At 55.6% G+C, this 15,088-nt stretch overlaps 1 protein-coding gene across 1 annotated transcript; it reads right to left on the bottom strand.

The window, feature by feature from the left end:
- Positions 1 to 4,090: 4,090 nt before the first annotated feature.
- Positions 4,091 to 6,253, bottom strand: LOC125507072. Its single transcript, XM_048671761.1, has 4 exons — positions 5,756 to 6,253; positions 5,293 to 5,451; positions 5,117 to 5,182; positions 4,091 to 4,412 (listed from the first exon to the last, which is right to left on the bottom strand). Exons 1-4 carry the CDS (start codon positions 6,191 to 6,193, stop codon positions 4,203 to 4,205), a joined length of 873 nt encoding a protein of 290 aa, XP_048527718.1. The 5' UTR covers positions 6,194 to 6,253; the 3' UTR covers positions 4,091 to 4,202.
- Between the last annotated feature and the right edge of the window lie 8,835 nt (positions 6,254 to 15,088).

Raw genomic sequence — 15,088 nt, 5'->3', positions numbered from 1 at the left:
TATGCCTGATGTAATGTGCGTGTTGAGTAACTCCTATATGATGATCGTGCTTATATTGTTAAGTATATTTGCTGAGTGTTTCGCTTTCGCTTTCGGTGCGGCATCTGAAATCGAGAGAGATCTATGACCAAATCAACAGCTTCATATGTTAAATGATCCCGCCTTGTCTTAACTCGGCTGTTTGCTGAGAGCGATTAGTGCCATGCCCCAGCATTAGTGTTTGATTGGTAGGTGGCCACACTCGTGGACGCTGAAGATTAAATACTGGTAGCACTGCAGCTGACTGTATCTGGGACGAGTGCGACCTGAAAAACTGGATCCAAAGAAGATCGGTTGCACACTGGATTTGGTCCCTGGTTTTGCTTTATTTATCATATTATCAGCGCTCCTTCAACCAACAATCAGCTTGCATCACCGTCTTCGAAAGTTTGATTTTCCTAGGGGGAAAGTCGGCATCAACTTTCTGATATACTACTACTGTTAGCGCATCCTTTTCATCGTACATGCTTGGCGATGCGGCTTCTTTGCAAGTAGCAATAATTTTGGGGAAAATGCAGGCCCCAGGCCGGGTCTTTCACCAAGATTTGCTTCCGCCACCGGTCGAGAAATCCGGGGCGCAAATTGGCCAACTTGGATCGGATACTTGGACGTGCTGTCATGGAATCATGTACATGGATGGTCCTTGGAATTATTCATCATGCATCGCCATGGGGAGTGTCAGTGACAGAGACCGCATGTCCAGTTCCATTGCGTTTCAAGGTTCCCACACAAGTGGGATCGCACAAAGTCAAGCAAGCTTTTATTATTAACCATGCATGATGAGCGCAATAATTTGTGCCACGGACCGCGCCTTAATGAAGAATTAAGCATGGAAATTGCGAGGTTCAGTTTCACCTGGACCCCAGAACAGGGCAGTTTCAGGGGTGTTTGTTTCCAGAGACTTTTTGTGTAGGGACTAGAAAAAGTCTCTCATAGAGACTTTTTTATCAAACGGGGGGAGGGGGGGAGGGCTTTTTAAGGACTAAATTAGGCATTTGAGACTAAATAAAGAAGACTCTTAAGGAGAGTCTTTTTGAGACTTTTTAGGACTTTTCCATCAATGTCCCTTCATGTATCCATTGGCCCGCCATCTCATGGTGTTGTTTGATTGTTATTTTTCCATATACTAAGGGTAACATGGTCATTTAATAGCCTCTAGAAAAGAATTAGAAACTTTTTAGTCTTTGAAAACAAACATGAAGGGACTTTTTAGAAACTAGCAGCAACTGTGGTACGGCGATGAGCACATAAAGCGCGGCAAAGGACAGGATATGGTGTCGATGGGTTCGCTTTGGTGGACCGTGTCGCTTGTGATGCTGATGCCTACGTTACGTTACCTTGTTTTGGTTGCCGATTTGCCGTGCCATGGGTGATGATGATGGATCCCACTCGCCCGCCTCAGATTCAGTGCACTGAACTGAACCGAACCCCCCTGTAGAGTAGGTCTTCCTCTTCTGCCAACCCATCTCTTTTGACACTTCACGTACTCCTGTTCGGGTTACTTGATACAACAGTGGCCGGATTGAACTATTTAGGGATTTTTTTTGCGGGGTTTGTTCTCGTTGGCCTATTTCTGAAAAATGAAGAGAAGAAGAAGAAGAAGAAGAAGAAGAAGAAGAAAAAGATGATGATGATGATGAAGAAGTGCTCTGCATGGTGTATGTCCACGACTCACGTCTGCTACCAACTTGGCCTCAGTATGTGGATCCGCCGTCGCTCCATATCGTTTTCATTTTGCGCGCGCGCATGCGGACATTGTGTCCACACCACACGAGCTATCTTATTGCAAGTGTCTTCCCTGCTGCACTGCTGCACGCCTCCTTGTCTTTAGTTAGCCCCATGCCCGCAGGCCGCAGGGCAGCAATGATCTGCTTGGCTTCTCGTCTCCACGCGCCACTCCTCCCTAAATGTCGTGTCCGACTCTGACCGACGTGCGTGACTGAGGGGCAACAGAAAGTCGTTCCCTGGCATTTCTATACGATCAAGAGGGAGTCTGCGCTCGTCACCGGCGCCGAGCTCAGCCGCCGGCGCTACGCCAGAGGAAGGCAGCAGATGCGTGGCCTGGTCCCGGCCGCGGCCCAGTTTGTGTGCAGTCTCCTGGTCCAAATGCCGCCCCAGACATGTAACACGGCAGCCATAGCTTTAGCCTGTACTCTACATGCGACGGCTCTCCTCCAGTCCTTATCCCGTCGGCCCTGTCTGTCGTACGTGATCCATCATATTCATCTCCACCAGGCACGAGCAGTTTTCCCGGCCGTGACGCCATGTAAATACCGCAGCGAGCTAGCGAAGAACAGGGACCCGTCGGCCCGTCGGCGCCGCTCCAGCGGCAGACGCGGTCACATGACGACGACGACACAGCGCAACTGCCGGAGGTAGAGCAGACGGGACGAGCTTGGTACGTGAGACGTCCACGTCCAAGCGCGGACTCGCCCGGCGCAAGTAGCTAGCCGCGTGCGTGCTTGCGTGCGCGCCCTGCCTGCAACTGACCAGAGCGCGCGCACGTACAGACGTGCTGTATGTGTAGGTAGGTAGGTGAGGTGCATGAGCGGTCCACCGCTCCGTCGATCCGCCGCCGTCTGGTCCATGTCCTGATGTCCATCTGCTCGCCGCCGAGGAGCGCATTGCGGATCTAATCCATCTACCACGGTGCACGCATGCGTGGCTGTGCGCGCGCGTCTCCGGGCGGCGAGGGTGGACTTGGGGACGGGGTCGTTACATTAGCTTGGAGCTTTGATTGAATTATTAGTAGCGAAGGGCGGCAACTGCATGCAAGTAGATGTCTTCTCTCTCTCGTTGAGAGTGACTGGTCGGCGCGTAAGGCCAGGAGGGTGCAAATGTGCTCAATGGTGTGGCCAGGTCCTAGTCGGCTGAGCGAGAATTAGTGATATCTCAGTTGGCCTATTATCCGCTAGCTACGATCAACTACTAAGGGCCAGTTCTTTTCGCGCAGGGTTCTGCACAATCAAGACTCTGGAAAACTCGTCCAATTCTTTTCTGAGATTGCAGTTTGAGATTGTGGATTGAGTTGTATGCATCCCTGATTTGTTTGTGGATTGTGGGCTCATGTTTGTGTCCGTGTTTGACTTGGCGGGGTTGGATTTTTTTTTCATGAGTGTCTTTTTTTTGCTTATTTATCATTTTTTGTTTCCTTCATCCATTTTCTTCATTTTCCATTTTATGGGACTCCCTCTGTAAACATACAGTATTTTTCATTTTTCGAAGAATACATAGATGATTTTGCTGGAGATACATAAACATTGTTTTGTTTACTCATTTAGCGTTCACGTGTGTTTAAATAATGTTCAAAATTAGTCATCGTCTACTTTGTCCAATCATTAAATATTCACAGTGTAGTTCAAAAACAATCATTTGTGTATTTTAAATAAAAAGAGGTCATTGTGAATATTGATGAGTGTATTTTTGCACACATTAATTTCTATCCTTGTTTACACTAGATTGTCCCGAATTCTCGGAGGTAATCACTTCGATATGTATTATATGCATCTAGAAGCGGCATGAGTATTAGATGCTTCCCCGAGTGGTCAGATTCTGAGCCAACAGCCAAGGAAATCAGAGGCACCACCACCACGTCCATTCCTAGTATTGCGTGAGGTCAGACGAAGCATCCACCCTGGCCTGATTCTCCTTGCTCATCTCGACACAGATCTGCTCGAGGTCGAACGCCATCTCCTTGCGGACGGCGCCAACCCTCACCGTCATGAGGCCATAGAGCGTAGCAGTATCCACCTCGAGAAACTTTGTCATGGATTTGAGGAGCATCTCACTTAAGTTTCTCATCCAGGTCATTGGCGAAGTCAGTGTGGAGGAGCTTGTAGACACCGCACCCCTCGGGCGACAGACCCTCCATGGCCACCGCTCGCCGCCGATCTTAAAGTCGGGTATCGTGGTGGTGCCGTGGGATTTCCACGAGACCACGACTCAGTGCCTCTGATACCAACTGTAAGCTACATAGATCTTGCTCGCTAGATGGCTCACAAATTGAAATCACAGAGATGAAATCGATCAAGAAGAAGATTAACTAGCCGATTAATCCACCGACACAACAAGTGTTTACGATCGGCCTTAGCCGCCCATTTCTTGTCCGCCAAGTACATCAATGGCTAAAGGGGGCTATTTAAACTAAGTAGCCGTTACACGGGTCAATTGACCCAATCTGAACCTGAATACCCCCCGGGCGGGCCTGCCTTGCGCTTGGGACGAGCAGTCGGTCCAGCTGGGATCTGAACTCCACTCGCGTTTGATGTCATTGCCGGATTAGCTACAGGAGCATCAGCTGTTGTCGTTGCTGTATCTTCAACTTCAGGTTCAGGGACGTCGACATTGCTCCCTTCCTCTTCAGCAAACGTGAGCTGAAAGAATCACATCAAATAGTTTTAGAAGAATCAGCAATGAACGAGCCAGAGGCGCGCTACGGCATATGAATGGAAACTCAAACGTGAGCTGAACCAGAGGCGCGCTACGTGAGTTTGAACAAGTTGTATATGCTATTAAGTGTAGATATTCGTTTTTCTCTCAAAAAAATTGTAAATATTCGTCAGTTAAAAAAAGTGCAGAAATTCGTGCAACTGCGTCAGAGAAAAGCCAATAATGTGTACTCTGTGCTACTCATCAATAACAAATCATTGTGAGATTTTAGCAAGAAGGGCCTGATATTAGTACTTGCATGCTGATCCTATATGCTCAGGCAAGAGGATCGTCCTCAAAGTTAACGCCTTCAGAACATTCATATAGCTGTACCAACAGCCAAATCCGATTGGCAAACATGTTTCTTTCTTGCAATAGAACAGCAGTGAAGCTAAAAAAAGTTTCAGGAAAACATGAAATGGGGAAGGTGTTGTATCTTTCAGGATATTGTACTACTTATAGCATTATTGAAGAAGATTGCCTAGTACAGCCATTCTAAAACCATCTACTTGTATCAGCATCCAGCAGTAAAGAATTTGCTTGCAACAGTCTCTCACTAACTAGTGGAGTAAGTAGTAACAGGAAACAATGCAACAACTTTGCTCTTCCCAAAGTTGCATCTCAGGCTTCAAGCCGATAAGCCGCCTACCCGTTCCACACAGCGCGAGCATGAAGTGGGCAACCATTGCTGCAAATTTGGGCTAGCATTGCACTCCTATAGTTAAGTTATACAGAGCAAACACATCAAGCAATGTTTCTACCCTAGTTCATAGCCTGCATATGGGAGTATTGAGACTGCAGTGACACTAAGGCAGGTAAACTCACCAGCCTCTTTGCCTTTGGCTCACTCTGTTCCTGTTGCAGCTTGGCTTTCTTTTGCTCCCACAGGTATTTCTGGTAGCTCCACTCCATTTGACTAGTCCCCTTTGGTAGACGGCCTCTTGCATACGCCTCAAGATGGGAAATCTCCCACTCCTTAGTCTCCTGCAAATGCAATGGCGAGTTCACAATGTCAGTAACCTGGACATATTTCCCAAGGGTCGTTCACAGCTTCTGAAACCTCTCTCAGATGTTCAGAACAAAACCTGCGGCTTCGACACTTGCTCGCCACCGCCGGCGCCATCCTTCTTCCTGCGCCGCAGCCCGCGCCCACAGTTGATCCTTCTTTGGTGGCTTGCCTCTTGCACACGCCCACTTCTTGGTCCCCTGCAAATGTCAGTACCCGCCGCTGAAACCTCCCCTGTTTAAGCTACAGTTTCTGAAACCCTTCAGATGTTCAGAAGCAGACCTGCGGCTTCGACGCTTGCTCGCCGCCGCCGGCGCCATCCTTCTTCCCGTCGAGATCGCCGTTCTCTTTGGGGCGGTCGTCGGACGGCTTAGCGGGCTGGGGTTTGTGGCGCTCGCCGTGGTACACCCACACCGTGTACCCTGGCGCGAACCCGTTCTTGAACAGATGCAGCTGAATCTCGTCCTTCGGTCTGTACAGCCTGAACTCGCAGCGAGCGCAGGGGCACAGCACGATGGCCGGGCGCCCCGGCGGGAGGATGCGGAAGGCGCGCTCCAAGAACTCGGTCATCTTCTCCAGCCACTCGGGGGTGAACTTCTTCCTGCTCTGGCGGCCCGTGTACATCCAGCTTCGGTCTTCCGCCATCGTCGCCGAGCCGACCCTCCCTGCGCCGCAGTCCGCACGCACACACATGATGTCAAAGCTCAGAAACCGAACCATTGCGGGAGTACGAGCAGATCTGCCGCTCCGAGCAGCGCAAATGCAGCGAACTGACCTGAGTGCCGGCCGGTTTCTCTTCTTCAAACGTGCGATGCGAGCGCGACCTTCCTAAACGGCAGGCTCGGACGCGGGACGAGCGGCGGCGCGAGTGGAAGAGGGCGGAGAGGATGGAGGCGCAAGTGGGGGGATGGGAGGGGTAAGCCGCGCTGTGTAGGGTTTGGGGGGCATTGCAGATTGTAGCCGGGGTTTGCCGATGGCGCGGTGGCGGGAGGCCGTCGGCATAGAGCCAGCAAAGAGCCTTTGCCGAGCGAGAGACGCCTTGGCGTATTGCTCCAGTACGTATTCCCCCCGAAAGGCCTGAGCGCAGGGGCTTTATTTGCTTGTAGCTGGGCCTATCTACAAGAGTAGCAGCAAAATCAGCAAATGGGCCCGGGAAACCCGGGAAGATGAATTTCTCTCCTCTCTGCACCTGTTCCACTCACTGTGGGAAACTAAACTGCGATGCCAGACAGCAGTGCTCATCAAGGATGGCTGTGACATTATGGGCAATATGGTATGCGAGACGAAAAACAATCCATGAGAATATTTTCCAGAGCCCGCAACACATAAATGCCTTTGTCAATTCTTTTCTTCAGGAGCTAAAAATGTTACCCAGGACAGAGAAGCAGTACAAGACCACTGCAGTGCCTTCAGCAGCGCCAAAACGACCGGCTATAGGGATCGCGAAGATCAACGTGGATGGTGCAGTGCTTCGCTACGGGCGTGGAGGCCTGGCAGCAGCCATTTGCCGCGACCACAACGGCGCTTATTTAGGCTCTTCAGCGGTTGTTTTTCAAGGCATGATAGACCCAACGATTCTTGAAACATATGCATGCAGGGAAGCGACAATGTTGGCAGAGGACCTTAATCTTCAGGACCTATGTGTTGCAAGCGATTGCCAAGGGGTCGTGAAGGACATCCTCATGGGAACTAGTGGAGCACATGCAGCCATCGTACATGAAATAATAGAACGCAAGAGTAGTTTTCGTACTTGCAGTTTTGTTTTTGAACATAGGAACTTCAACTTTGAAGCCCATAATCTCGCCAAGTATATTTGTAATTTATCTTTAGGTCGATATGTTTGGTTGGGCATGCCCCATGATCCGAACCTTGTACCGATGACCATTCTTTTGAATCAATAAAGTTTGGCGAGATTCCTCAAAAAAAAAAAAAAGACAGCGGTGCTCATCTTTTTTTTTCTTTGCGCTAAAGTGGGGCGCAGCTATGTCTCACTTCGCGTGAGACAGTAGCTCGGCTTGCCTACAGGACCTGGTAGTGGCCTGGCCAAGTAGCCTCCATCAGGCTGGCGTCATGATGATGTCACTCACTTTTCTTTTACTTTTGTATGTTTTGAAAAACACTAAATACATATATTTCGAAAAAATAATTTAGTTATTTAAAAAATCCATGCAGTGTAAACAGTTATGTTCGCTCAATTTTTAGAAAATGTTGTACCATTAGAAAAAATAAGTATGTGACATTCTAGGAATGATCATGTGTTTCAAAAGCATTTTCGGACAACTTTTTTTTAAAAAACATTACAAGTAAAAACAGTATGCCACATTTAAAAATATGTTTGTAACATTTAAAAATATACTCCCGCTGTTCCTAAATATAACTTTTTTTAGACATTTCAAATGGACTACAACATACGTGTCGGCGTTCTGGAAACGGGGGTCCCCAGACTTGTCTGTCTGCGGCCCGCGGCGTGGCTCAAAGGGGGCCCAGCACGGCCCATATTCATCAACACAAGACTCAAGACCCTCGCGAGGGGCCAAGCCTCGCGGGGCGGACGACAAGGAGCTTCCTCAGGCGCAGCCTCGTCAGGCTAGCTCACGAGGAGGAGGAGAGATCAAGGCAGGGTACCTCGCGAGGTGCCCGTGACGCAAGCCATGACGACTCAGGGTGCCAGGCGGGTGCCAGCCCGCGCAGCGTCCTCCTTTCCTCTTTGGTGCAAAGGGGGCAAGCGCAGCCGCGGAGCACCGAGGCATCAGGCAAAGGTTGCCATTTCGGTGCAACAAGACCAAGACCAGAAGGACTACGAGACGGAGGTCACCATGGAGCCCAAGACGGCGTCATCACCAGAGCTTTGCGCAGGCGAAGACTGCTTTTGTCAGGATAGCTGATACTTGTTGTCCCCCTTCAAATTAGCCCGCCATTGTTGGCTTCCTTCCCGCTTGATATTTGGGAAGAGGACCAGGGCCTCTATAAATAGGACCAGCCGCCCACAGAGCAAGGGGTTGGAAGAAAGGGAGAGGATCAGATCGAAGGCAGAGAGAGAGAGAGAAGGGTGACTGAACTCCCACTAGCAGTTCATCGCCCCAGCCAAGAACAGACCCTCGCGAGGCTGTTCTTCCTTGTATTGTTCATCATCATCAGCCCCAAGAGGCAATCCATCCATCACACACTGGAGTAGGGTATTACACCACAACGGTGGCCCGAACCAGTATAAACTTTGTGTCCCTTGTGCAGTCCTTTCAGTAATTTAGATCTTTGCAAGACGGTGAGGTAGAGGGTGTAATCTCCGCGCGCACCCCAGAGTTCGAACCTTAAGGGTCTGCCGGAACCCGAAATCCAACATTTGGCGCGCCAGGTAGGGGTGCGCCGGAATTCATCTTCCACCGCCCCGTTCTCCTCCGACCGTCGCATCCATGTCCGACGCTCGTCGGGCCCGCGCCGAGCGCCGGGCTGCCATCGCTTCCCGCGTCGCCCAGACGGCGCCCATCGGCAGACGTCCTCGTCGTTCCCCGTCACCCGCCATCAACGCCGCCACCGGCCCGGCGGGGGGCGAGCAGCAAGCGTCGTCTCAGCATCCATCCGTGCGGCAGGACGACCGTACCGCTACTCCATCACTCACACCAGCTAGTTCTTCGTCCCGCGCGTTCCGCGCACCCTTGGAGGCTCAAGCTGCGCTCATCGCGGCAAACGAGCTCCTGCGCTACCGTCCCGTCGACGACGTCTATGAAGAGTGGCTCGACCGCGTCGCCGAGCTCGTCCGCGCCGCAGGGGGCTCTCCCGCGCCGTCCGCTCCGCTGCGTCGCACCCCGCCCCGCGCGGGCAACGAAGCTCCGGGGGCATACCAGCCGCCTCCTCTCCAAGAAGACGCCATGGCTCCAAGGCGCGTGGCCCCTGGGCGGAACCCGCTCCGCCAGGTGCCAGCGCAGCAAGAATAAAGCTGCCAAGAAGTCCCTCGCCCGCAAGGCGCTGCCCGGGCGCTCCCCGCTCCGGCACGCCGCGACCCTGCTCCCTGCTCCGGCACGCCAAGACCCCGCGTTGTTCCTAGCTGCAGCGCGTGAGGACCCTCAAGACCGAGCTCTCCACCAACCGAAGCCTTTCGTGGCCACCGCAGGCTGCCATGCCTACACCACCGAGCTGCGTAGCGTCGCGTGGCCCGGCAAGTTCAAGCCAGACCTGCCTCCACGTTATGACGGCACGACAGCCCCTGCAGAGTTCCTCCAGCTCTATGAGCTGGGCATCGAAGCTGCCAGCGGGGACGAGAAGTTCATGGCGAACTGGTTCCCCATGGCGCTCAAGGAAGGAGCTTGCACCTGGCTCCTGAATCTGGCTCCAGGCATGATCTCTTCCTGGGACCAGATGCGCACCCGCTTCATCGCCAACTTCCAAGGTACTCGCGACCGGCCACCCGCCGTGAGCGACATGCGCCGCATCAAGCAACAACCTGAAGAAACCCTGTAAAAGTACATTCAACGCTTCAACAACGCGCGCCTCAAGATCCCCAAGGTGTCCGAGGAGGCCATCATCTCGGCCTTCTCCGATGATGTGCGTGACGTCAAGATGAAGGAGGAGCTGGCGATGCACGAAGACCTGTGCACCTCCCTGGAGCTGTTCAACTTGGCAACCAAGTGCGCCAGGGCCGAGGAGGGACGCCTCTCCCTCCTTGAGCTGCCTGCCGCAGACCCAGAAGAGAAGAAGTCCAAGGCCAAGGACGTGAAGCCCAAGGGGGCTGCCGTGCTCGCGGCAGAACCAGACACCAAGCGGGGCAAAGATCTGCCTGAGTCCCCCATGGGCAGCCGGTACTGTGTGTACCACGACCTCCACACCCACAACACCAACGAATGCCAAGAACTCCGTGCCGTGCGAGAAGGAAGGATCGGCCGTCGTCTCGACCGTGCCGATCGGGGCTACGGCCGAGGAGGAGGAAGAAACGCAGGACGCTGGGAAGACCGCGGCCCGCGCCAAGGGTGGCGCGATCAACCTCGCGAGGATCACTGGCGAGACCTGCCTCACGAGGGGGACTGGAGGGATCAGCCTCGTGAGGATCGCCCACAGGGCCACGCAGGCCTCCCTCCATTGCCGCCGCAGCCAAGGAGGAACGAGGACCACCATCAAGACGAAGGGGCTGGGGGCTTCCAGGAGCCACGCGCAATCGCCTGCATCCTGGGCGGAGCTCAAGCCCCAGCCTCCCAACGCATCTTCAAGCAGTTTGCCCGCGAGGTGAACACAGTCCTCCCCAAGCTTGAAGCAACGCGCCCTCTGAGGTGGTCGACATGCGCCATCACATTCAGCTCAGCGGACCAACTCAAGTGTGCGGCCACAGCAGGAGTCCTCCCGATGCTTTGCTCCCTAGTCATCAACAATGTACTGGTCACCAAGACCCTCATCGATGGTGGGGCAGGGCTCAACGTCCTGTCCGTGGAAACGTTCAACAATCTTCAGGTGCCCTACGACCAGCTTCAGCCAACCAAGCCCTTCTCCGAAGTCACCGACGGCTCCACAGTCCCGATTGGGCAGGTCCGCCTCCCTGTCACCTTCGGGGCACGCAACAACTACCGCACCGAGCTCATCGACTTCGACGTCGCCCACATCCGCCTGCCGTACAACGCCATCCTCGGGTACCCAGCGCTGGCCAAGTTCATGGCTGTGACTCACCATGGCTACAACGTCCTCAAGATGCCAGGAAGTGGTCATCACGGTGCCCTGTGAAGAGAAGGATGCAGTGTGTTCCCTAGAGCGGGCCTTTCAGGCCGCATCACTGGAAGACCCGGATCGCGGAAGCAGGAGGCTTCCCGAGACCACCCCCAAGAAGAAGAAGACATCGTCTGGACCGGCCCCTCGGGAGGCGGGCCCCTCAGGACCCGCATCTGCCCAGGGGGAACCTCCTTCCATCACATAGGAAAGCGCGCCCGGCGCCCTCCTCAGGCAGGGCTCGGGGGCTCTCCCCTGGAGGGCCACCGACCTGGCCAGGGTCACGAGGGAGGCGCTTGGGCACCACGTGGAGGCGTGTTTCGAAGCACGTTTCCCTCAAGAAGGAGCAAGGCAAGGAAGGTCAGACCCGCAGGAGTTCGTCGACAAGGCCATTCAAGAACTACAGGAATCAAGAATCATGAGAGGTTGCCACCGTCCACCGGCCGTGGCTCCCCATCCAGGCGAGGATGGTGGGCTGCGCGTCTGCATCGACGTACCAGGGCTCAACCAAGTCGCTACGATGGAGCGCCTCTGGCCCTCGCGAGTGGGGCGCTGCGGGGGTCCGCCCCATAGTTACGTTCACGTGTCTTACGGCTTGCCGAGCGCGGTTGCCAGCGCCTCATGAGGGGCATCATGGATGCTCAAGAGGACAGGCGTTCCGCAGCCTTGGCGGAGATGGAGACGATTCGCGAAGAGCTACCAGTGCCTCCGGAGCCTCCCGAGGCCCCTGGGCCTGGGGGCTCGTGAGGATCGGCTTCCGCAGCCCACCGAGTCTGCTGCACCAACACCCCTTCGCCCTCGACGCCCTCAGGTGACATCTTGCCAGTTTCATTTCCAGCTGGGAGCGCCCTCCCAGGGCTGCATCGTTCCCAGGCCGCGTGGGTCCATCCCTGCGGTGTGTATCCCCTTTTTATTTCATGCCGTTAGCTTGCTTTGTTGGGGGCGCCCCTCGGGCTACATCATCCCCAAGTCGCTCGGGCCCGGCCCAGCGATGTCTACCTTCCCAGCATCTGTTTGAATGAATCCCCTCCTTCGCGACTAACATGTTTGATCTAGTTGCCTGCTCAACTGACGCCAGCAAACGGAATTGCTCCCATAATGGCACGACGCTTGCGCATGGGTCCGTCCCTGCAACGCCGACAAACCTGAATGGCTGAGCTCTGGCCGCGGCAGCCCCGCATAGCGCCACCTCGTCAAGCCTCCAGTGCCTCACCTCCCCTCGGAAGCAACTAACGGCAGACTGATAATTGTCATGGCAACCTTTTCTCCCTTCTATGATGAGTTTAGAGGATCCCCTAAGGGAGTTGCGCCAGGCAAGGCCCTCGCGGCGTTCCTTTCACCCTTATCCACGCAAACCGCTTGCATGTTAAAGGGGGGTGCCTGAGCATCGCGACTCAGGGCTCCTACTGGCTCTCCAGCCCTCACCCTCTGGCCTTGACCACGGCATCGCGACCTGGCATACCAGCGACGGCTGAGACTAGCTTGAGGGCCGGGACCCGAGGACGTAGAGCAGAAAGGGGAGCAAAGGCGGGGGAGAAGGGGCTCGCGAGGACCTCGCCAAGCGATTCCGTTCCTGCCGACGCGCGGACCCGACGACACACCAGGAATACTCCCCGACTCTCGAGATAAGTCACCGCCCGAAAGCACCGGCTATCGTAGCACTACCCCCGCACCTAATGCAATTCCGTGTCAGCGACGCCGCTCTCCTTTCTCGCCGAGCGACGGCTGCTTGGGCGCCAAAGGGGACCTCCTGAGCATCGCGACTCAGGGGCTCTTACCGGACCCCGGGTCGCTCACCTCCTGGCCTTGACCACGGCATCGCGACCTGGCATACCAGCGACAGCTGACGCCGCCTTGGGACTGGGACCTGTCGGCGCAGAGCACCAAGCCCTCGCGAGGTTTGAAAGGGAAAACTGAGCTAAGACGGAATCCGCAACTCGCACAGCTCTGCAGCAAGGGTTATGTATTAACAAGCAGGATTACAGGCACCTTACAAGCCCCCATGGGGCGCATTTTGATTCCTCGCAGGGAACGGACCCTAAGGGATGCTAACTACACGCGCTCCGGCAGAAGATGCCATCATCAACAGTGGGCCGTCAAGCGCCGGCGCCAACCCCATCCAGATCAGAGTCGGCGACGGCCAGACGAGCCCGCCCTGCTCCAGGAGCGGCGCCGGCTCGGGGGCTCGTAGCTGTCGTCACTCGTCTCCGGAGTCGCTGGACCCTCCGGCGCCTCCGGGGCCTGCCGAGCCGCCAAGGGGGCGATCGACGGGCCTAGCCCTCACCATGGTGAGGTCCTGGCCACCGCTCCCGGGGCAGCACTCTAGCCGGCGCTTGTTCGCGTCAAAGACCTTGAAGGACATCACCGAAGCGCCGTCGTACTCCAAGTGGACCACGAAGACGCCCCTCACCTTGCAAACCCGGGCGATCTCCCTCCAGCCACGAGTCATGTAGACCTCGCTCGGGGCAACGACCGCGACCTCTGCCCCGGTCGCGAGGGTGCCACAGCCGGCGTGCTGCAGCCAGAGCTCCAGGGGCTCCCCCGGCGGGATGATGGAGACGAAGAAGGGAGGCAGGCGGATCCAAGACTGGAGAGGAATGGCGACGTGGAGCACGAACTTTTGGGAATAGCCCTCGGCATGGACCCCAGGAGGAACAACCCACACCTTCGTGACCCGTCGGCGCCGACGACGGCGCTGACCGCGGGGAACGGCATCGGCCCCTTTGAGGCCCTCGACGTCGGCATACAAGGGAAGCGGGAACCCCGGCGGAGCCCGCTCGCACCAAGGCCTCGACACCACTTGACGGTCTTCCTCGTCCCGACTGCAAAGGGCGAGCCGTTTCTTCGGCGGGAGCGGGTCCGGTCCCTCTCGAGGGGCCTTTCCCTTCTCCGCTGCAGAGAACCGGCGAATCGGAGCCATCGCGGCAAGACGGAGCAAGGATCGGGAAGAAGAAGAAGCAAGGAGGGATGGACTGGAAGGGCACGCGCGGTTCCGTACTTATAGCCGGCGAAGGCCAACCGCCGGCCTCCACAATCGCAGGTAATCATGACACGATTTGCATGCAGGGACTTGTCCGACTCGCGTGATCACCAAGGCGTCGTGGGGAAGCGGAGACGCCCACGTCCAATCAACCGCCACGCGGCGCCCAAGACCGCAGGCTGTTAGGGCCCGCGGCGCTTCGCCCTTGCCCTTTCGCCTCTCAGCACGGCCAAGTCCGGGCGCGCCTTGGGCCCGGGGGCTACTGTCGGCGTTCTGGGAACGGGGGTCCCCAGACTTGCCTGCCTGCGGCCCGCGGTGTGGCTCAAAGGGGGCCCAGCATGGCCCATCTTCATCAACACAAGACTCAAGACCCTCGCGAGGGGCCAAGCCTCGCGGGGCGGACGACAAGGAGCTTCCTCAAGCGCGGCCTCGTCAGGCTAGCTCACGAGGAGAAGGAGAGATCAAGGCAGGGTACCTCGCGAGGTGCCCGTGACGCAAGCCATGACGACTCAGGGTGCCAGGCGGGTGCCAGCCCGCGCAGCGTCCTCCTTTCCTCTTTGGTGCAAAGGGGGCAAGCGCAGCCGCGGAGTACCGAGGCATCAGGCAAAGGTTGCCATTTCGGTGCAACAAGACCAAGACCAGGAGGACTACGAGACGGAGGTCGCCGTGGAGCCCAAGACGGCGTCATCACCAGAGCTTTGCGCAGGCGAAGACTGCTTTTGTCAGGATAGCTGATACTTGTTGTCCCCCTTCAAATTAGCCCGCCATTGTTGGCTCCCTTCCCGCTCGATATTTGGGAAGAGGACCAGGGCCTCTATAAATAGGACCAGCCACCCACAGAGCAAGGGGTTGGAAGAAAGGGAGAGGATCAGATCGAAGGCAGAGAGAGAGAGAGAGAGAGAGAGAGAGAGAGAGAGAGAAGGGTGACTGAACTCCCACTAGCAGTTCAT

The sequence above is a fragment of the Triticum urartu genome, chromosome 5 (genome assembly GCF_003073215.2).
Source record: "Triticum urartu cultivar G1812 chromosome 5, Tu2.1, whole genome shotgun sequence".
Taxonomy (NCBI): Eukaryota; Viridiplantae; Streptophyta; class Magnoliopsida; order Poales; family Poaceae; genus Triticum; species Triticum urartu.
Note: the sequence above shows the minus strand (reverse complement) of the source record. Positions and strands in the feature narration are given on the sequence as shown.